General features: G+C 40.9%; 1 protein-coding gene across 1 annotated transcript in view; it reads right to left on the reverse strand.

The window, feature by feature from the left end:
- Window positions 1-24,652, reverse strand: part of VEGFD (vascular endothelial growth factor D) — a 68,637-nt gene that overhangs the window by 22,460 nt on the left and 21,525 nt on the right. The window contains exons 2-4 of the mRNA XM_089693632.1: window positions 13,641-13,842; window positions 3,671-3,861; window positions 1,557-1,702 (exon numbers count right to left, since the gene is read on the reverse strand). Of these exons, the coding sequence (XP_089549758.1) occupies window positions 1,557-1,702; window positions 3,671-3,861; window positions 13,641-13,842 (539 nt within the window). The remainder of the gene's footprint in view (window positions 1-1,556; window positions 1,703-3,670; window positions 3,862-13,640; window positions 13,843-24,652) is intronic.

Raw genomic sequence — 24,652 nt, forward strand, 5'->3', positions numbered from 1 at the left:
CAGTAGAGAAAAGTGAGGTTTACTTTCTATTTCTAAAAACTACGTATCCCATGGTACCATGCTGCCTGCAAGCAGTGATTCCTGTACTGACTTCACCTCCTTAAACTCCTCCTCTCCTCCTCACAAGACAGGTTCTGTGGAATGTGTGACTCAGCGGTTCCTGCTCACAGAACATAACGAATATGTCAAAAGAATTCAAGTAAGTATATGGGGATTTTTAACAAAAGTAAGTTTACAAACTTTAAGATAATTTAGGTTATTAGGAATAGGCTTTCACATCTAATTTTGAAATTAATAATTCATTTAATAATTAAATGAATTTTTTCTAATCATAAAAATGCTTTCCCATGTCAATACCGGGCCAATTCTGACAATTCTCACTTATATGTACAAATCTACTTTTTTAAACTAGTAAATTACTTAGAACCCCCAAACATTGTATATATTTTTTTTAGCAGAGGCCCTTTTTATGTCACACGGTATTTGTGCAGAGGTTTTTCAAACACAATTTTTTAAAATCTATTACACTCAAACACTAAATAATACCCATTTTTAATCAAATATAAAAGATGATGTTACGCCGAGTAAATAGATACCTAACATGTCACACTTTAAAACCATGTATGCCCATGGAATAGCGCCAAACTACGGTACCTAAAAGTCTCTATAGGCGTTGCATTAAACGTCTTTACAGGTTACCAGTTTAGAGTTACACAGGAGGTCTGGAGCTAAAATGATTGCTATTGGGCAGGTAAACAAAGAACCAAAACTGGAAGTGACGAAATCCTCGCCGCTTACGGTTTCTGGGGTCACAGAGATGGAGGAACAACATCAATTCTTCTCTCTCTTTTTCCTGCGGCAGATCTCACCGGTTGTATCAGTCCCAAGCTCCCTGATCAGACTGGAGAACCCAGGAAAGGTGGTGGCAGTGGCAGGAAAGGAGGACCCCCTTCCGCCACCCTTAGAAGTGATTGAGTGGCTCTTTCAGCCTCTTGAGTCACTTCTGCTTAACAGGGAATTTCTGGCTGCAACTTTTGATAATGGTATAATGCGTGCAGATGCAGGCATCATCCCGGTATAACCAATTCACTCCCAGGACGTCATATGACGTCCACCAGGGAGAAGTGGTTAATAAGGAAACAAGCTGTGCAAAATTAAAACATTTTTGGCAAGTAAGAATGTTTATGCTTACATATTTGAGATGTGAATGTAGCTGTTTGCCTTCACTTCTGTTTTAAAGGTTTTTAATGCCCTTAAAACTCTTTTTACAGTTTACAAGAATCAAAGAAAAAGGCCACATGTTCCTTCGGGTAAACAGGACAGTTTGGCAAACTGCCTAATCTACACAAAATATGCTATTTATATGGAAAACGAAATGGCAGTGTTTTATCAGGACTCAAAATAAATGTTCTGTAGAATGCGGATAATGAATACCAGACTTGAAAAGTGCTCTGATAAAACTTTCCCTCACATACCAATGATAGTCGGAAGCTTCTCCCATGTAACTATCCACAATTTATCATAAATAAAACAATAAAGCAAAGAAGAATAGTTACCCATATTCCGGATATGGAATTGATCTACGTATTATGGTGGGCGGATGTCGAGGACCAACCGGTGAACATTTACAGCTTGTGTGATTGGCAACTTTGATAGTTACAGGTTCAGGTGCTTGTGTTAGTGGGACAGAAATTTGAAAAACCTATGAAAATAAATATATTTATAATGGTTAGTCATTTCTGATGTTTTTTTTTTCTTCATGGATTTACATGGGAGTATTTCTGTATATTTAAAGGGGAAGACTCTCCACAGAAAGGAAAATCATGCAGCTAGAGCATTGACAGACTAGAGACCAGCTATAAGGAAACCAGTAAGAGGTTATCTGTGATCTGGTGGGACCAGATATGTAAGCTACACACAGGAGATACCGCTGTTTAATAAAGACAATACAATTTGTTGGTGAACATACAACATACAAAACATAGAATGTACATTTAATAAGTCAAGACTAACTACAAACTAACTAACTAAAAGTATTGCAACATCAGGCAAGGGGCAGGATTGCAGGGAAAATAAAGTCAGAGTAGGTCAGGGCAGGTACTGATGTAGATCAGACAGGAACAAGAATGGGTGCATAACCACTATGCTGGTTCCAGAGGTGGGGCTACATAGCCTTCCAGCAGCCAACATAAAATGGTGACTAATTTCAAGGTTCTGTTGTCTGCTGTGATACACCTGTTGATGGGCACTGAATTTACCCCAATCTGACCCAGGGACCACAGTACCACCAGCAGGGGCTCTGGATGCTCTGCACTCTCTTGACACCTAGACTCTCTCTAGATCACCAAACTCACTTTGACTTTTTTAACCAAACTGGGACTGTTCTAAGCATTGGCAAAATCTCTTCCCTTTTCTTTGAAGATGATCCTCTAACTACTGTGGAAATTTTCCAACATAGCATTCACTCTTGATAAACAGGGCTACATGACTGTAAAGTGTATGTAAAGAAACTTTTTTTTGGTTTAGGCAGAGTTGAATATTGTTAAATGCCTTGTCAGGTTATTTCATTGATGTCTTTACCACCACTGGGGATATTTATTCGCCCTATTTTTTCCTGGTGGCCATTATCATTTGAACAGTGATAGGAAATCTCAAATTTTCACCAGAACATGGGGTGAGAGGAAACCTTGCAATCACTATTTCAGTAACACCAACTGGGAATTTTCCTGGTTTTTGAAAGATTTCCTCCTACTTCCTTTTTTTTCTGGGGGAAAAAAGGCAAATAAACTCTCCCAAATGAAAATATGCAATAGGGTTACCAAAGAAGGAGAGATTGTTCTCTTAGCAAAGTGAAGTTGCACATTTTTTAAATATCTCTGCACGTGAATGGGGTATGCATTGTTAACACAGTTTCACTTTGCCAAGTGAGCATTATTCTACTAATTTAGTATATTAACCATATAGAAAAATAAAAAGCTTTCTTTTTTCTTTGATGGACTGAGTGGGAAAACATTGGAACCTCTGTCTCATTTTATTACCATCCATGTACCTATTGCAGAAATTGTACCTCACTTCCTGTTCTGCTGACAGGGGATCAGAAGGTGATAGTTTTCCCAATGGAGACACATACAACAACAAAAACCAGATAAGGGTTCCAACCAACAGAATAGAACAAGCTTAGTATGATCTAAATATATCTTCAACAGTTAGACAAATAGATAATTGTCATCTGATACAGGTGATTTTATGGCTTTTGCCAGGTATAAGGGCAATTATACATATATTAGATTGTTTTTCTAGAACGGTAAAGAAGTTTTAATAAATAAACAACTTAAAAAATTTAGTAAATTAATGTTTAAAGTAAAGAGAGTTTAACATGGGGGACAGTGCCAGCTGTCATTTTATTGCCTCCTTTTTTATACTATTGGAAACTAGGAACAGCCTATCAGGTTTAATTTCACTAAATCCAAATAAGGAATTAGGAATTAAGGAATTATGATTTAAGCCCAGTGGTACATGCTGAAGGCAAATTGCTTCTTTGAATACACGTAATAGACTTCTAAAAGGTTGAAAATTACTTTTGCTCCAAAGTAAAATCCACAGGTGAGATATGATCTTGAAATCTGCCATAAAAAAAAAGTGAAGAACAGCCAAAGTAAAATACTATTACCGATTTGAGTACATAGGATGTGCTTGTATTTAGGCAGGAAACCCCCTCTTCATTACAGCAGCCTCCACATCTGAACACGGAGACGCAGGGCGGTTTAAAGAACGTGTTAGTGGCAGTGCCAAGATCCTTTGCAACATCAACGCAGGTTTCTCGGGGTATGCACTGTGTCTTCTGCCACTCTTCATCAATAACTGCACAGAGAATGAATAATAGTTTGATCATACATTATGCATTACAACTGTGAAGCCTTTTTATCAGTGAAACGCAGACCGCAAAGAGCCTCTTTACAATAACTCTTGCCCATGTGTAAGAAGGTCAGATCTTGTCTCCATTAAGAACAAATTTATCTCCAACAGTATGTTGTGCCTGCAAGATTTTCATGGGTGTGTTTCAATGTTTTACCTCTGTTCCCTGCCACAATCCACCATTAAATGAATAAATCTAGGTGTCCCTTACTGGCAGAGCTTGATTTGAAATGGCTAGCACTTCTGAACCCACTACCATAATTTCCCATTTAAAGAGCTAAGTATCATTAATAGGGAAAGAATGACCACCACTGTAAGAAAGTATTTTTCTATCCCAACTGCAGTCCCTTCTCACCTGGTTTTCCATGCATTGGTACCTCTTGTCCTTTAGGACTTCTGACTAGAGTCACAAGCAGCACAGCAAGTATGTCCTCCCCTGCATTATGCTGTAGTTTTTTAGTGAAGAAATACCAAAGTTCCCAAGCACACTTGCTAGCTAGTCACCACAAAAAAACCCAAAACAAAAAAAGATAAATTGTTACATCTCAGCTAATTTGTTCATTTGCAAAGCCATATGTCCTCATTAAGGCACCTCTGTGGGGGCCCTTAATGCAAAACCAGAGTTGCTAACTATAGGACATATACATAGCCATGCATACATTGAGAATAGGATTTTAAATAGATCAGCTGCCGTTCTTGCTTTGTTTCGATATGATGCAAGACATACACTGGGGGTCTTCAGCTGCCTTTAGCAATGTTGGGCTTCTGATTTGTTGAAGTACCTTTAGGAAGATGCCCCCAGGTAAGTCACAGAAACCTTCATGTTGCAAGCAGGTTTTGGAGTTATAGTAAGCCAAAATCTAATGTAGATCATTTACTGTTATGCCAAACGGAGCATTCAGACATAAAGAGGGACATATCTTATTTATTGCTGCACTTCATATAATTCTCCAGCTCTTCTTTGAGAGGAGATTAGGAGTACAAAAAGTCAAACTGGTTGCCCACCATTGGTCTATAGTATAGTCCTGACATTGCATGTTAAAGTGGAACTGAACTCAAAACATGAAGATTTGCGACATTTTAGGGAACTAGAAATGTTACAAATGTAACAAATCTGCCTAGGTTCTCTTTGTGCATAGTTTTACAAATCTTGCTCAAAGTTTAAGTTTTGCAAACTTTGAGACACACTTCATTGAAGCCTCTGGGGCAATTAATCTTTTTATTCAGTTCTGGACATTTTTAGGGTTAATAGACAATCTGTTGTAAAACAAACAACATGGGAATCCAGGAACAGTTGTGGGGGACATGTATCAATTTCGAAATGTAAAAAATGAAAATAAACAGTACTGGCTACTACTGTATTTAGAAATATTCTCCTTGCTGGAGGCTGTGATGTGGGGAAGCAAAGCCCTGCCCCAATCAAGATGGCCACCTCCACACAGAGACACAGTGCAGAACAAGGTTTTAAAGGGGAGTGGGATGATACATTTTTGCAGATTTGGTCTCCCTGGATTGAGCACTGCCAATCTTACCTAAGAGCATTGCAACTGTGATCGCCTATTTTCCTCTTTTCTCTCTGTTGCAGGACCCAATCGGCCCTGCAGGGTGCTGCCCCCTTTTTTTTTTTTCGCTTCTCCCCTTCTCCTGCTCTCTCAGATTCATCTTTTTCCTGAACCCTCCTCTTTTCCTCCTTTCCCTGATGTCTATTTTCCCTTTCCTCCTCCCCTTCCCTCCTTCCCCTTCCCCCCATTTTTTTGTTTTTTTTTTCTCTTCCCCCTTTTTTTTGCCCAGTTGGGCCATTTGTTTTTGGCCATTGTTTTGCAGGGCCAGAAGGTAACCATATGGTCACCCATCCCTACGCCACATAACTTATTGAAGTGTGGAGCCCTTGTATTTTCCTGGGCTCCAGCCTTTTTTCCTAGGTTTCCCCATTGTAAGGTAATGTTTGGAACCGTATACCAAAATACCCTTGATTTTTCCTTAGGTGTCATTGCATACAGTATATGGTTTTCTAACTCTAATGGCCATGGATGTTATGCCATAACTGGTTATTTTCAGTGCCCACATTGGGGTGTTTTCACCCCCTCCATTGTACTTTTGTAACCCAGTTTGGTTGCCTATTGTTTATTTTTTTTTACTGTGTAACCTACTTTTGTACACTTGTAAATTCCAAAAAAAACCTCTTGAACCAGAAAAGTCTGTATTGGGGAAAAACTAGCTGCCCGGAGACCACAGACAATACTGGTTAATAGTCACCAGCTCTCAGCAACTCTCTGTCTGCCTTTTTTTTGTGCACAGCATTCACAGTCTAGTAGTTTACCATAGTAAACAAGAACATTTTTCCTGCTGTTGTTTAGATTAGCAGGTAGCAGCAATTGGAATAAAGAAGAGTAAGCAGGACTATTTCAGGTGGTATCACATCTTTGCCTCCAGTGAATGATTAATCATATACTTTTTAAATTCATACTGTATATGGACTTGGTTAAACTTTGAAATTAAGCAAAGGCCAGTCGTAATGCAGTATTATCTCTTTTATTTACTTTTTATAGATGCCTGGAAATACTACACAGAGAGATGATGTAATTTTACTCTATAAATAGATATAGATACCTAAAAAAGCCATGGGAAAGGATCAAAGCATGCATATAAAGCATAAATTCTTGGCTGATAATCATATAATCTGCCTTGTATGTTCAGAAAGTAATGGTGGCAAAACAAACTTTACCAATAAATTTATATAACAGATGAATATTGGAGAAAAACATTGTCAGGAATACATAAACCAGATGATGGATAAAATAAAAGTGCAAACTATCCGCTTCCTGACTGGCCTATAGCAGAAATACTGCTACAGGGCGGCATGAGTGTGCAAAATCACGTATAAATACGTGATTTTGTGTCTCCAGGTAGTGAGGCACGCGCACCATACCCGCACCGCCATTCATGGCCACGGCTGTCAATCACCGGGTCCCAGCCGGTGATTACTCGCCAGCACTAGGTGATTGCTGAGTATTTCCGACAGGTAGGAGAACTGTTTGTAAACAAAACAGTTCTCCTCCCTGTCAGCTCGTGCACACTGCTTTGGATGGCTGTGCACAGCACAGCCATCCAAACAGTGTGCCTACAGTGAAGCACATGGACACAGCACATAGTAAAACAGCACACAGCACACAGTTAACCCTTTGATCACTCTACATGTTAACTCCTTCCTGCCCAGTGCCATTAGTACAGTGTCAGTGCTTTTTTTTAGCACTGATTACTGTATTGGTGTCACTGGGGATGTCAGTGACACCAAGTCAGTTTCCCCCCAGTATGCCTGCCGCAGAATGCCCACCGCAGTCCCGCAATAAGTGGTTGATCACCGCTATTACTAGTAAAATAAATAAAATAAAAAACACACAGGCAATCAAATACCACCGAAAGAAAGGTCCATTAGTGGGGAAAAAAAGGATGTAAATTTCATTTGGGTTCAGCGTTGCATGACTGCGCAATTGTCAGTTAAAGTAACGCAACGCCGTAACGCAAAAAATGGCCTGGTCAGGAAGGGGGTAAATCGTCGGGAGGGCAAGTGGTTACACAGGTGACCATAAAACAACATTTTCTGCTCCAAGGCATTTTGTACTGTTTCATATTCACTGATGTTTGTCCATGTAGGTATGCAGTATCATTTTTGGAACTTATTGCTTTATAGACATGTGCATGCCAGAAATTTTCGTTTAGTTTTGATGCATTTGTTCATTAAAGAATTTTATTTTGTTACAAGTGTTATGTTGAATCAGTTTTCAAGATTTGTTTTGTTATATTCGGCATTTGTTTCGTATATTTGTTGGTCTGGGTGGATTAGAAAAACTTTGCAGTTTTTCAGGAAGATTGCTATATATTTCGGGTGGATTCATATTTATATATCAAAACTATTGATATATAAATTCCATATTTTCAGACGCAATGGAATAAATAATGCAAAATTCAGCGGCCCCGAATTTTTCAAACCTAAGAATTGTAGGCTGTGGAACTGAACTGACTGACTGTAACAATTAAAAATTTAATTTAGAGCACACATTTACTTAAATCCAAATTAGTAAACAAATTGGAAAAGTGAAATCATTTCCCCATGGACCTGAACTACTATTGAATCATGTGGTGTTATCTGAATGAAACTAATGCATTTGTCATATGGTTGAACTGGATGGACTTTTGTCTTTTTTTCAGCCAGACTAACTATGTAACTATGTTAATTTTGTTAGAACTTTTTTCAGATTCATTTACATTTGTTACTATATCCATTTGGAGATTTGTATACATCTGAATCCCTGAAAATCATATTTGACATATGTGACAGCTTGCGGCTTCACAGCCGGGTGCCCACTGTGCATGCACGAGAAGCGCTGCGCTTTGTGAATGGCCCCGTAGTCTTCTGGGACCTGTCACGTGTCCCAGAAGACTACAGGGAGGGAGGGGGGGGGGGGAGGACAACTTCCACCTCCGATCGCCTAGGCGATCGCAGCGGAAGTGGGAGTGGATACCTATCAAATTTGGGTACCCGCTCCCTAAAGGTGCCAATCCTTAATGGGGAGCGGGGGACAAAGGCTTAAAGCGGAACTTTCCCTTTTAAGTGTTGGTGGTAAATCTTTACAGACTGTACAGAGATTTCACATAGATGTACCATGTGTACGCAGCTTAAAGTAGAACTATAGGCAAAACTTTTTTTTTAATTTTGGATTGGGCAAGGGAAGGCTATAACCCCTGTCAGATTTTTTTGCCATCTGTGATCCATTGATTTCCTTTCCCTTCCATTCCCATAGTCAAACAGGACGTGAAAGGAAATTCCTGCAAATTAAGGGAATTCCTTGGGGATCCCCAGGTCACCAGAACTAGTGTCCCCATTGGAAGATTTCTCCTTTATTTTTTCTGGGGACAAAATGTGGGATTTTTTTTACTTTCGTTTCAATGATAATAGTAAACAGAACAAATAGGATGAATCTTATAAAAAAGGGGCACAGACAGCAATAAAAATTGACAGGTGTTCTAATCCCTCTCCACTCTATCTAAAACTAAAAAATAAAGTTTGCCTTTAGTTATACTTTAAGTCAAGGAAGCCAGGTAATAATAATCAGACTTATGTGATAGAAAAAAATCAGTCTGGCCAAATTGTTTTTTGGAATCAATAGCAGAACCATCAATGCTTGATCAGGCTAGCTGGCACTGAAAACTGTTAAAGATTATCATCAAAATAATACTGAATTATGCTGAGTCGTCCAGCCAACTGCTATTCAGAAATGTGGAAAAGTTGCACAAGTTGGATACCTTTTGACAAATTCAAGTGCCTCTTTATTTTTCCATTAGTGTTATTTGTTAAATATGGAAATGATCCTAGACAGAAAAGCCATTTGAAGCAACTGAAACAAATATAAGTGAAATAAACTATTGGAAAAGAGGCAGCCAACATCAACATACAGTCACGAAGGAGATGCTTAAGGAGCGCACCCAGTGATAGATGCTACAGTTTTATCAAGTGTGTTTTGACAATTTTGACCAGGGACAGAGTCCAACAAAATTTCTTCTCTCTTCCAGTGCTGCAATTTATTTTTTTGCAACATGTCATACCAGATGGTCTTTGTATCCACATGCACTCTAGCTATTCATGTATGTTTGTATTCACATGTAGCTTTGTATGGATGCTTATATCCAGATATAGTTATGGGCAGGGGCGGACTGACAACTCATGGGGCCCCCGGGCAATAGGGGATCATGGGGCCCCTGTGTCCTTGCCCAAACTCAAAAAAGCCTATGAAAAAGGTACCAGGGGCATCTCATGGGGCCCCCTACTGACCCCAGGCCCTCGGGCAGTGCCCGAGTTTCCAAATGGTCAGTCCACCCCTGGTCATGGGTGTATGTTTGTAGCCATATGTAGATATGCGTGGGTATTGCAGATCCCTCCAACATAACCGGCTCAAATCTCTTCCCTTATGATTGGAATCACCCAAGCTTTGTCAATTAACTCTTGTAAAGAGTTTGCTTAAATGTAAGGTGAGTGTAATCAGAAAGGTAGCAAGATGATCAGGAAAAGCATATTTTTCACTTAATGGAGTAGTTCATGATAGAGAGTCTGACATTCTTTGTAGATCACCATTAACTTGTTCCCTTGCCTTCCCTGCTTGGTGTCCTCCTTCTTTCTTATGTCTGGATGCTTGCTCCCATCATCAGCTAGACGGTTTTTCGTGCTGAGTCCTGACCACGTTGCAGCTACACACCTGGCCTAGTGTTTAAACTGTTTAAACCGGGATAACTACACAGTAAATGGGTTCAAAGGTATCTGTATCCTGAACTGCAAGGCTGCTTCTGTGTACTTAAATCTGTTTACTTGTTATGACTACTTTTTGGCATCATCCTCAGGTATCTGTTACTTCTGCTTATGACTTGGACTCTTTTTAGTTTCTCTCTACTGTTGACCACACTGCCTGGTGATACTTGATTAAGCTTGATCTTCTACTTGTTCTGACTACATCTCTGCATTAAGATATGGTACTAGATTTTGTTTTCCAGCACATCACACCTCAAAAATGTAATATATTGAGGTTTAATTTTAAAGTGCATAATTATAAAGTGTAAAAACGTGCCAAAAAGTGCAAAGAGGTCCTCAGTGGACCCTTTTCTCAGGGCGACAGAAAGGAAATCACTGAAGGCCAGAAATGGTGATGTCATATTTACACCTCACCCCTTCCTCTACTTAAAGTTTAATATTTTAGTTTCCATCTGTTGAATTATTACAAAATTGGAAATAATTATGAATTATGTTTTTTTTTTCTTAGTTATGTCCATTGAACTAATGCTGCTAGAATTTTCTAAATTAACGCTCACCCCTGAAGGAGAATACGCTCATGTCCTTCCAGATAGTAAAGAGGCTGCCAGTCAAACAAGCACCGTCCCATGCACACTCACAATTAAAGTGGGTTTAAAGGCTCAAGGTTTTTTTTACCTTCATGCTTTCTTTGCATGAAGGCAAAAAAACCTTCTTTGTGTCGCAGGCCCCCCAGACCTCCCTAACACTTACCTGAGCCCCATGCCAATCCAGCAATGTCCACGAGAGCCTCGGTTCTCTGGGGACTCTCGTTCCTGATTGGCTGAGGCAGCAGTGGGAGCTATTGGCTCCTGCAGCTGTCAATCACATCCAGTGAGCCAATCAGGAGAGGGAAGGGTGGGTCCGAGCCATGGCACTGTGTGTGGATGGATATAGAGAGCTGTGGCTCAGGAGTGTGTCTGCTTGGGTGCCCCCATAGCAAGCTCTTTGCTGTGGGGGCACCCAACAGGATGGAGGGGTCAGTGCCCCTACAGATCTAATCACAGTGCCCCCTATATATTCAAAGAGATGGCCCAATCCAGCAAAGAGACAGCCCATCCAGCAAAGAGACAACCTGTCCAGAAAAGAGACAGTCCATCCAGCAAAGAGACAGCCCCATTCAGCAAAGAGACAGCCCCATTCAGCAAAGAGACAGCCTATCCAGCAAAGAGACAGCCCATCCAGCAAAGAGACAGTTCATTCAGCAAAAAGACCGCCCATCCAGCAAAGAGACAGCCCATCCAGCAAAGAGACAGTTCGTTTAGCAAAGAGACTGCCCATCCAGCAAAAAGACAGCTCACCCAGCAAAGAGACAGCCCAATCCACCACTGATCTGTAACAGTGTGCTGGCGGATGAAGGAGAACTGTGCTATAAAGGGGACTGCACTGTATTGATTACAGTGCCCCTTTACAGTGCAGTCCCCTTTCTATCATAGTGTCCCTTTACATTACAGTGCCCATACAGATCTAATCACAGTGCCCCCTACTTATTCAAATAGATGGCCCAATCCAGCAAAGAGACAGCCCATCCAGCAAAGAGACAGCCCGTGAAGCAAAGAGACCACTCCATTCAGCAAAGAGACAGCCCATCCAGCAAAGAGACAGTCCGTCCAGCAAAGAGACAGCCCGTCAGCAAAGAGACAGCCCATCCAGCAAAGAGACAGCTCAATTCGGCAAAGAGACAGCCCATCCAGCAAAGAGACAGTTCATTCAGCAAAGAGACCGCCCATCCAGCAAAAAGACAGCTCACCCAGCAAAGAGACAGCCCAATCCACCACTGATCTGTAACAGTGTGCTGGTGGGTGAAGGAGGCCGCTGTTGTCCCTTCAGTGCGCCTTTGTGCAGCAGCCAGTCAGGGCCCTCGGCGGCTCCTCCTGCCTGTTGCTGGAGCTGTCACTGCCACTCCTCCTGTCAGCCCTGGTTTGGGCATAGCGGCACATCGGGAGGTGAGTGGCGGCCGTGGTCTGTGTTAGTTCTGTTCAGGCCACGGTCCCTGCTTACCTCCTGCTGTGTGGCCCGGTCATGAACAAGCTGCTCTTCTTCAGCCTGGTGGCCCTGGCCCCTCGGGCAAATGCCCAATGTGCCCTATGGCCAGTCTGGGCCTGGCCTGGGCCCTGGCATGCTTTATAAATAGATGCTATTTTTTTAAACTATATTTCCATTCCATACTCATATTATTAACAGACAGTCATTCCCATGGCCATGCAGATCAAAAGCATTCTCACACTGTTAACGATCAGACACTTTACGCTTCTCATGCTTGAATCTGGACTATTAAGATTCTTTTATGTTTTGGTAAATGCCATTTTACTTACTAACCATCACTGCACACATATTTCATCAATGTACTTTCTTTACAGATACCAGCATTGTGGCTATTAATAAATATTACTATTATCACTACTATAATGTAGGTTTAAAACATTACAGCACAGTAGAAAGTGTGCTAATGTACATACAAGTTTCAATACATAATAGAAGATTTAAAGAGTATTTATCATATTTATTTGCTTTTATTCAAAGTATAAAATACTATAACATACATTACACAAAAACACTTATTAAAATCATTAGCTTTAAACCAAAATTTAGCTTCGGCATGTCCAATATCTTTTTACATGTGTAAATATTTCTTATTACCCATTTAATTTTGAAAAGTCTCAAAGTTGAACTTACTGTCTCCACTCTTGCAGTATATGCTTCAAGTTTCAATGCTCAGCTGTTTCATCCTATTTCCTTAAAATTTTGTGTCTCATAAAAACCTTAGAAATGTTACAGAGATCCCAACTGAATTAATTTCTGCCTTTTCATTTCCTACCATTCCTTTATTCCTGTGTCTACAATTAATTCTGCTCTCTCGATATCTCCTTTTGTAGCCACCCATTCAGATGTCCTGAGAGCAGAGAGGGTTGACGAATGATGTGCCTAAGTGAAAGAACACATCCCTGGTATCCCTATAGATACGTATGTTCCTTCCTCCTGGCCACTGGATGGTGCAGAATATAGCTGTGCTGTGCTGATCAGTTGCTTGATTACTGTTCCAAAAGCAGGTCTGATAGAGTGCAATCAAGCAACTGATGGGAAGACTACATAGCTAAAGTCTATAGTCCCTTTCAAATGCCAACTCTTTTTCTGGAATAAACATGTCTAAAGGGTCCCCATGGATGCCTTCTTTCATTTTTGCAATCAATAGGAAGCTGATCACCACCCCTACTGGTAGTAGGAAATACTAAAAAAAAAACAACTGCAGCTAGTGGGATGGACTGAGGATGAGAACACATTTTCAAAGTAAAATTATGAAATTTATGTGAATTTAGTACTCCTCTAAAATGTTTTGCCTGGAGTTCCACGTTAAGGGCATCATTTATTGTATGTTATTGCTCATTACCTTTTAGTATTTCAATATCATAGAAGGCTGCAGCAAATCGGGTGGAGCGATGAGGCCCAGATCTCGCGTCAGTGCTAATGTAGGATTTAAGCTTCGACCGACACCTCCACAGTTTCAGCTCTCTGGGGTGAGTTATACGAAGAAGCTCTTCCAGGTTGGCCGCAGATCTGATTTTGTATTCTAGCTCGCTCTGTGTTATTCCCTACAGGTTCAAAAAGACAGAAACAGAATCAAGTTAAATTGCTGCTGGATATAGCCTTGGTTTGCAAAGTGTTTTCGAGAAGGGTTGGCTTTGATATCTAGGCTAAGAAGCAAATAACATTTTTTGATTTCTTGGGACAGTAACAAAGATTGCTGATTCGTCCTTGGAAAATTATGTTGCTTAAATTGCCCCTGTATTGGTCAACCTTACAATAACAATACGTTTTTTACTCCAGCATTGCATGAAGTTCTAAGATCTGCTGTAATTGTCTTGCCTTGTTAAGGTGTACAGGATTATTTAATAAACTCAAATGTGCACAGTGCACTAACCTATTCAGCAATCATATTTCATTGATCTGATTTTGTTTAATGGAAACCATCACAAAAATATGTATATGTATTTTGATAAGATGAAGAAAGTGTCTAAAAAAATACTTACTAGACCATAGAGTCCAGCGTTGTTTTGCTTGAAGCAAAAGCTCTCCCTTTGCCCCTCTGCTTAAGCGTCACCATCTTTGATTGAGATCCAGCACATGGGCAGACAGAGATGAGATGTCCTCAGCATGCGTGCTCATGTGCCAGATTCCCTGCACATATGCAAATATGCCACGTCTTACTACTAGCATGTGTACTCATACATGACATTTCACAAACAGCTACTAAGATGGCTATGTCTTACATCCCAGGAGGAAGTTTGTGAGATGTCCCATATCTGCGTATGTGGGGGGCCATGATGTAATTTGGGCCCTTGTAAGCCGTGTACCGGGGTGGGCTCCCCAGGATACAGTGAAGTCACGAACGAGGAAAGCAAACCCAACACCAGCTTTTGCCACAACAGAATTTTACTTAGATATGGCAAATAAACACAACCACAAATGCTGGAAACATACAATAAATTCACATACACCCAGCCCAAAGGCTGAGACCCTTGTGCTGCACAGCACGGCGCCTTCTGATGGATGAAGGTAGAAAGTGAAGTAATTTACCTACTGGCGGGCACAACTAAGCTGCCACACCTTACCTGTTATTACCCTAAAAGAGCAGGAATCAGTGTATGGGTGTATGGTATGGGCTACCTTGCGGTGCAGCACAACAGCTTACAATCTTACACAAATCTACAGTATTCCCTCTCCCATAACTGGTCCTGTAGCACGTGCCTGAGTATTCCTTCTGAGCAAAACGCCAGTCTGGCTTGAGTTTGTAGGATTTTATCAGCTCTCCAATGTGAAATGTCACTTTAAGTTGTGGAGTCCGTCCAATGATCAGTAACAACACTTGTGGCCTGACACAAACAGAGACCCTAACTAACTATAGGCCTGGACTCAGTCTCAAGGCGCCAACACTGAAATGAGGTGCGTGCACGATCTTACCGACCCGGGTCTGCTTTGCATCCGCTGGTGACTCTGAACAGAACAAATGTCTCTCCAACAAGCATGCGGTCTCGCCGTATATGTTGCTTAGTTCCTCTGCTCTCATCAGCCTTCCTGGCAGCAATCTCATCAGCTTCACTTAGCTGCAGCTCTGGTTACGGAGGGACACTTTCACACCTGGATGTCATCAGATTCTCAGCTCACAGGGCCCCTTATTCACCATGCTCCAAAACATGGCTCCTCTCTCTCCTTCCTGTTCTCTCTAACTCTGTGTGCAAAAAAAACCCCACCTCTTCATGAATATACAAATATCTATGCAGTCTGAGGCTGTGTTGGAGAAACAGTGACATCTTGTGGCTAAACTGCAGAATGTCAGTCAAAACATTAATTTACTTCCACACAAACAGTGTTCAAACAATGAGAGCTGTTTCCTTATCTCACACCTAGTGGCAAGGCAAAGCCAGAACAGCCATGTGTACTGATCAATCAATGTCAATGGGATTTTACTAGCTTGAATTTGACATGCAGGGAAACAACAACTTGTATAGCACTAAAAGCGGTTCTGATGCAAACAAATACACGTGTATACAAGCCCTAACAATATGTGACTAATACGTGTAATGATAGTTTTCAGTATATGAATTCTTTTAATAATTTAAAGTGACAGAGATTGGAGAAAAACTGCCTGGGGTACTTACAACACTTACAATCTATTTTAAACAAACATATCGCTAGAACTGCCCTGGCAGTGCTCTAGCTTGTCCAAAATGCTGCAAATATCATTCCTGCTGGACAGCTTGGCCTACACGGAAATGTGAAAAAATTACTATAGATGTGAAATAAAAACTAATATATATATATATATATATATATATATATATATATATATATATATATACATACAGTTGTGTTCAAAATAATAGCAGTCAGACATCACTAACCTGATCAATCACTGTTTTTGTTAGAAATGATATTTCTACATGGCAAATAATTTACTAGCAGGTGTAGTAGAGTAATAGAAATCCAACAGACCCAACAGTCATGACATGCATGCTGCTGATTCTGTGTAATTGAATCACTAATTGAAAGGGGCATGTTCAAAATAATAGCAGTGTGGAGTTCTATTAGTGAGGTCATTCATTCTTTCAAAAACAGGTGGCAATTATTGCCCTTATTTAAGGAAGGAAGGCAGCAAATGTTTTACATGTTGGTTAAAGTGCATTTGTCTCTGAAATTATGGGGAAAATGTGTCGTTCCAGACATTGTTCAGAAGAACAGCGTACCTTGATTAAAAAGTTGATTGGAGAGGAGAAAACATATAAAGAAGTGCAGAAAATGATAGGTTGCTTAGCTAAAATGATTGCAAATGCTTTAAAATGGCAACCAAAACCTGAAAGACGTGGAAGAAAGCGAAAAACTACCATTCGAATAGATAGAAGAATAGCCCAAATGGCAAGGACTCAGCCAACAATCAGCTCCAGGAAGATCAAAGAAGGTCTAAAGTTACCTGTGAATACTGTTACAATTAGAAGACGCCTATGTGAAGCCAAGCTATCTGCAAGAAGCCCCCAGCAAAGTCCCACTGTTGAAAAAAAGGCATGTGCTGAAGAGGTTACAATTTGCCAAAGAGCACATTGACTGGCCTAAAGAGAAATGGTGCAACATTTTGTGGACTGATGAAAGTATGATTGTTCTTTTTGGGTCTAGTGGCCAGAGACAGTTTGTCAGACGACCCCAAACACTGAATTCAAGCCACAATACACTGTGAAGACAGTGAAGCATGGTTGTGCAAGCATCATGATATGGGAATGTTTCTCATACTACGGTGTTGGGCCTATTTATCGCATACCAGGGATCATGGATCAGTTTGAATACATCAGAATACTTGAAGAGGTCATGCTGCCTTATGCTGAAGAGGGAATGCCCTTGAAATGGGTGTTCCAACAAGACAACGACCCCAAACACACAAGTAAACGTGCAACATCTTGGTTCCAGACCACCAAGATTGACGTTATGGAGTAGCCAGCCCAATCCCAGGATCTTAATCCAATAGAAAACTTGTGGGGTGACATAAAAAATGCAGTTTCTGAGGCAAAAAAAATAGAGAACTGTGGAATGTAGTCCAATCATCCTGGGCTGGAATACCTGTTCACAGGTGCCAGAAGTTGGTTGACTCCATGCAACACAGATGTACAGCAGTTCTCAGAAACAGTGCTTATACAACTAAATATTAATGAAGTGATTCAAAGGAAAGCAAAATCTTCAAACATTTTTCAGTTTATATAGTGAATGTTTGAGTTTGTAAAGAAGAATACAAACACTGATATTTTTTTGAACAGTCTAATATTCACTTTTCTTCAATTTTTTTAGAGGAACAACACAAATTTGATATATTTTTCTTCATGTTTTGGTTTGGAATAGAATGTGTAGTGTTCCCAATGCATTTGTGTGTATGGAAATAAAAGCTATTAGAAGGATTTTGAGCTTTATTCACTTTTTCCAACACACTGCTATTATTTTGAACACAACTGTATATATATGCTGTATATATATATATATATATATATATATATACATGAGGAGTGTCCAGAATATAACGAGAATGAAGTTCCTTTGCTTGAGAAGGGCTCTGTGAAGGGAGAAGCTGGCCACTTGGGCTGGGGTGCCAGGTATATGTTAGATCACGGATCAGTTGCATTCCAGCCCTGTTGAGACATTTTTTTTTGTGACACTGTGTTCAAGTGCGTAGTATTAAGAAAAATGCAAGTGAGTTTGGAATAGTGGTACGCAATAACTTTTTGTGTGAAATTGGGTGACAGTGCATGGCGAGGAAAGCTTATGGAGAAGCTGCACTATCATCTGCACAAGTGTACTGATGGCACAAGGTTTTCAAGGAAGGACGAGGTGTTGAAGACAAACAATGATCAGGATGCCACTCTCCATCAAAAATAGAACAAAATGTAGATGCATTGAAGTCTGTTCTCAACCGTGATAGCTCACTATCAGAATGATTGCACAGGAAATGGGAATTACCAAGTCAATTGTTCATGACTGACTCAGGATTTGAACCCCAAGATGAAGAAGAATTTGAAAGGACACCATTTTGGTAGTGTGGATAACGTCCAAAGAGCCACTATGCAGGCTCTGAACACAATCCCACTTGAAGACTTCCAGGGATGCTACGAAGAATGGAAAAATCGCTGGAAGTTTTCATGCACATGCTGCATACTTTGAAGGAGACAATGTTCAGTTGTAAAATTGTTCAATAAAATAAGTTTTAAATATTAATCTCATTACTTTCTGGAGACACGTTGTATATACAGTATATATATATATTTGAACTCTGGAGCTGGAATAGGGTACAGTGTTTGACATATCACTGGCATCATTCCGGTATGACACTTGAAACCCATACGTATCGGGGTGTTCAAGTGGCTAGTCATCAGACTACAGTATATGATATGTGAATTTCTCAAAACCTAATTATACAGAGCTAACAGTTTTTAGTACAGCATATATTACTGGATGTACTATACATAACCCGTCCTATACAAATCACAACAGTACAATAAAATGAAGCTTGTAATAGTGTTTCTTTTACTATTCCTCTCCTGAAATGTATAAAGCTCTTGTTATTTGTATGGTTCCAGGAACACTCTCCAATATAAACAAAACGTGATCTATTTTACAATTCTAGTGCGCTTGCTTTTTGCAGTGTGAACAGGTGATGTCACCCATTTACAAATATAACAGCACAGTGCAGAGCAGAGTAATACTCCATATATACATTTCACTTATGTCATCTTTACAAAGAGATCCAAAATATAACATATTCCATGCATATTAGTCTTGACTACAAAACCATACTCAACTTCAGAAAAATGATATTGTTTTAGTTTGCATTCAAAATATTACAGTTGGAATCATCTTTTCCAAAGGTGACTCATCCACTTTCCTAAATGTTTTCTGCCTACTACAGGACTGCCTGTGGGCTCAGCAATGCCAGGTTTCTAATATTCATGCTGAACTTTGGGAAAACCAATTTCAGAGATGTGTAGCACACCCCCAAAGGAACCACTAGCTTGAAAAGCCCTCTGAAACTGGTCATTCTCCTGGTTAGCTGGATTGCCACCTCTACCACTGTGACACACACATCCCTTTTAATAAGGTGAACAACAGTGAATTAGATTGATACTATGTAGATTGGTCAAATAGTATGGTGTAATTTTACAGAAAAATTGTATACAGAAAGCAATGCCAAGAGTAAGTGAGCCCAGATTTCACTATATACTCTAACAAGCCTAGCCTATAACAGGGTCACCCAGAGTGTAACAAGGGGAGCATAGCGAAGAATAGTATAACCCGCAGAGGCTGCACTGTCACTAGAGCCCTGCAGTGACCCTGTTAGGTCTAAGTCTGCCTGCAAGACTTTACTATATAGGGAATAAAGCAGTCTTCAGGGATCAGGGGTGGTGAGATCTAAGCAAACAGTGAAAGATAGTTACTGCTGCTGGCTTTGATGGGGCACTTACAGTGCTGCACATGTAGCGATGTTTGGTTGCTTCCAGTTCAAAAGGACACCTATTGAGGAGATGTTTGGTACAGCTAGTATGGGGAAGAACTTAAGAAGTAGCAAAGATGAAAAAGCTTCAAAGAAAGGAGCAAAGGTAATTCTGCTTTATTGGAGCAATTCAGGGTGGTAGTGCTCTATGGTAGACAACACAGGCAGAGCAATGCCTAGGAAGCTGGATGATGAAGTTGTGTTGAGCTACGTTCCAACAACTCTCTAATCAATCCTGTTCTTCAGCCATGGGTGCGATGGTGGAGGGGCCCCTCATGGATCAATGTCTTGAGCTCCAGAGAACCCACTCTGGAATGCTGTAGATGCAGGAAGAAGACCGATGAACCCGCACTGGAATGCTAGGAGTTGCAGAAGATGGCCAGCAAACCCACACTTCAAAACTGGAAGTTGCAGAAGATGTCCAGGGAATCCTCAATGGAACACCAGGGTGATGCTGATTAGGCCATGCTGGTAGGTGAATGCCTCGTGGGCTCAACACTCTATCCTGGACTTTTGCTTCCTTCACCGGTCTGGCGCCAAGTGCCCTGAACCTCCCTGAGAAGTTCACTAAGAATCTCTACACTCCTCATTCCAGACTGCAGAGCTCCCTGGGAAATATAGTTTCCTCCCAGCTGTGGAGCAATGCCACCAATACATAGTGAAACTACACCTCCCATATTCCATTTCTTAACAGCACCTCCTCCACACAGTCTGATATTAACCAGTGCATGACATAAAGAGTCAATATGGGCAGGACAGTGGCTAAATGGTTAGCACTTCCTCCTGGCAGTACTCGGGTCATTGGTTCGAATTCCAGCCATGGGACCACCTGCCTGGAGTTTGCATGTTCTCCCTGTGCCTGCGTGGGTTTCCTCCGGGTACTCCGGTTTCCTCCCACACTCCAAAGACATGCTGGTAGGTTAATTGGATCCTGTCTAAATTGTCCCTAGTATGTATATGTATGAATGTGAGTTAGGGACCTTAGATTGTACACCCCTTGAGGGTTAGGGACTGATGTGAATGTACAATATATATATGTAAAGCGCTGCGTAAATTGACAGCGCTATATAAGTACCTGAAATAAATAATAAATAAATATAGACATGATGAGCAGACATGCCAAGACTTGTTATCCCAATAATAATAATTTAGCAAAGTTTATCTTTGCTTTCTTTTTCTAAAGAGGCCCTTATGCCAGTACCTGGCTACAAATGTAATACATACATGGGGGTTATTCTATCTGCTGAAGGATTTATATTAGCATCCTTCGTGTTCTGAGGATTAAACAGTACATTAGAGCACAGCCAATGACCGGAGATTGAAAGAGAAGCAACCGACTTATGAGTTCAATACTCTGTCACTTTGCTTGTGTCCTCTGTCAGCATGGTTTATGTTAGTATACAAGCAGTGCAGAACATGTGAATAGATCTTTGATGTGGTTCTCCCTCTCCCAGTCTGAGCTGTATTGTATAGGGGATTGCAAGAGGTGGTTACCAAATAAAACTGAGGTATTTAGAGTGTTTGGTTTTAAAGAAGTACTTTAAGGCTCCATGCACACTGGACGTTTTGATAACACTGGTAAAGTTAGCTGTGTAAAGTCACCTTAAAAAGTGAGTTTTTCAGCTTAATTTAGCGTTTTTGCATTAGCGTTTAGCTGCGACTAGGGGCGTTTTCCCGCATTTGCATTTTTTGGGTCAAAAAACATCCAAAAACTCCGGTTTGCGGTGTTTTACTGCTTTTTGTTGTGTTTATGAGCATTGGAGTGTTTTTCCAGCTAAAAAACTCCTCTAGAAACCCACTAGTCCCGTGTTTTTTTTTCCAGCCAAAAAACATCGACTACAGTCTATGTGTGCATGGACACATAGGATAACATGCTGGGGGGTTTACTGGTTGTAGAAAAAAAAAAAAAAAAAGCCAAAAATAGCCGCTGTAAAAACGTCAAGTGTGCATGAGGACTAAGAGCTGCATTCATTTGTGTATGTTATATCTTCCTAAACATCAGCTGTAAACGTTCTTTTTTTAGTTTTTTGTATGCTGTGTTTTGTAATATAATGGAGGTAAAAATGTCCTCACTCTAAGTGATACATGGCAGGACTCAGGATGTCCATGTACAGTGCGTTCTGCGGCAGGCCTGAATTTTGCTTTGCATAACCACTGCTGGTACCTATGTAAATCCACCAACAAAGAACAAAGTGAACCTATAATTTGTCATTAAGGGTTAAGATAGGTTCACTTTAATTCCAGCTCATGTAACTGCTTGTACTTCCCTTCCCTTCACTCCCCTGTTGCTCAGTCCACCTGGGGAAGTGAAGTGACGTACTTCCAGGTATAGGGGAGCAAGTAACTTACTCCACTCTTCATACGTGAACCTAGAACTGTCACAATTGGGCTGATGATTCACATGTCTATTTTGAAGAATCACAAGACTTTCAACAGCTTTCAACAGCAGGATTCCTGTCTTTGCTTTTTTGGAGGCTTCACAATAAAGTTGAACTAGCGTTAACGCTTTTTTTGGATAGAGCAAGGGAGGGTTATAACCCCTGTCAGATTTGTTCTGCTATCTGTGTCCCACTGCAGAGATTTACCATCATTTCCTGTCCCATAGACAAGCAGGATGTGAGAAGAAATCTTTGCTAATTAACCCCTTGGGGCTGGTGCCTCCTGGCCGTTTAAGGGTTTCAGAAGCCGGGAGGCGGGGCGGGGTTTTAGGGTCATGTGACCACTGTGATTCGCCGTCACGGTGGACACATGATCGGGAATGGTCCTGATCGAAAGAGGAGATCGGGACCTTTCCATGAGTACCGGACATGTGTGCTGGGAGTGCACAGGGCGCGCTCTCTCAGCACATGTGTTTTTCTTAAATACACACAAATGTGCAGCCGCTCGGCGTCTAGGCTCAGACGCCGGGAGGCCGCACATTTGTGTGCGGCCGGCGTGAGGAGGTTAAAGGACTTCCTTGGGGACCCCAAGGTCACCAGAACTACTATCCCCATTGGAAGATTTCCCTTCTATTACTTTTCTGGGGTCAACCCAAAATGTGGGATTTTCTTTTACTCTCACTTTCAATGATAATAGAAAACAGGACATACAGTTGCAAGAAAAAGTATGTGAACCCCTTGGGATTACGTGGAGTTTTGCATGAATTGGGCATAAAATGTGCTCTGAACGTCTTCTAAGTCACAACAATAGAAGAACACAGTCTGCTGAACATAATACTACACAAACATTAGATGTTGCCATGGTTTAATTGCACATAATATGTAAACATTCACAGTGCAGGGAGGAAAAAGTATGTGAACCTTTGGACTTAATAACTGGTTGATCCTCCTTTGGCAGCAATAACCTCAACCAAACGTTTCCTGTAGTTGCAGATCAGACCTGCACAAAGATCTGGAGTAATTTTGGACTACTCCTCTTCACAAAACTGTTTCAGTGTAGCAATATTCTTGGGATGTTTGGTGTGAATCGCTCTCTTAAGGTCATGCCACAGCATTTCAATCAGGTTGAGGTCAGGACTCTGACTTGACTAGGCCACTCAAGAAGGCGTATTCTGTGCTGTTGCAGCCATTGTTTTGTTGAATTACTTGTATGCTTTGGGTCATTGTCCTGTTGCATCACCCATCCTCTGCGAAGCTTCAGTTGGCGGACAGATGGTCGTACGTTTTCCTGCAAAATGTCTTGATAAACTCTGGAATTCATTTTCCCATCAATGACAACAATCCGTCCAGGCCCTGAGGCAGCAAAGCAGCCCCAAACCATGATGCTCCCTCCGCCATGTTTTACAGTGGGGATGAGGTTTTGATGTTGGTGTGCTGTGCCTTTTTTTCTCCACACATAGTGTTGTGTGTTCTTCCCAAACAACTCAATCTTGGTTTCATCTGTCCACAGTATATTTTGCCAGTAGTGCTGTGGAACATCCAGGTGTTCTTTTGCAAACTTCAAACGTGCTGCAATTATCTTTTTGGACTGCAATGGCTTCCTCCGTGGTGTCCTCCCTCCCATGTACTCCATTCTTGTTTAATGTTTTCCTTATTGTAGATGTGTCAACAAAAATGTTAGCATGTGCCAGAGATTTCTGTAGGTCTTTAGCTGACACTCTGGGATTCTTCCTTAACCCATGCAGCATTCTGCGCTGTGCTCTTGCAGTCATTTTTACAGGACGACCACGCCTAGGGCGAGTAGCAACAGTGCTAAACTTTCTCCATTTGTAGACAGTCTGTCTTACTGTGGACACATGAACATCAAGGCTTTTGGAGATACTTTTGTAACCCTTTCCAGCTTCATGTAAGTCAACAATTCTTGATCGTAGGTCTTCTGAGAGCTCTTTTCTGCGAGTCATGGTTCACATCAGACAGTGCTTCTTGAAACCAGTAAACCCAAAACAGGTGTGTGTTTTTTAAGGGCAGGACAGCTGTCAGCAACACATCCAATATCATCAAACTGATTGGAGTCAAGGTTGGCTCACTCCTGGCTCCAATTAGCTCTGGGAGAAGTCATTAAGCTAGGGCCTCACATACTTTTTCCTCCCTGCACTGTGAATGTTTACCTGTTATGTGCAATTAAACCATGGCAACATCTAATGTTTGTGTAGTATTATGTTCAGCAGACTGTGTTCTTCTATTGTTGTGACTTAGATGACGTTCAGAGCACATTTTATGCCAAATTCATGCAAAACTCCACGTAATCCCAAGGGGTTCACATACTTTTTCTTGCAACTGTATAGAGAGGGTGAATCTCTGTAATGGGCACAGACAGCAATAAAAACTGACAAGCGTTCTAATCCCTCTCCACTGCATAAAAAACAATACAAATTTTGCCTCTAGTTATATTTTAGTGCTTCCTTTCATGACAAAATGGATTTTCATGGTTGAAAACAAAAC

Source organism: Staurois parvus, unplaced genomic scaffold (assembly GCF_062004578.1).
Source record: "Staurois parvus isolate SC_StPar_1 unplaced genomic scaffold, SC_StPar_1.0 ptg000635l, whole genome shotgun sequence".
In the NCBI taxonomy this organism is placed as follows: Eukaryota; Metazoa; Chordata; class Amphibia; order Anura; family Ranidae; genus Staurois; species Staurois parvus.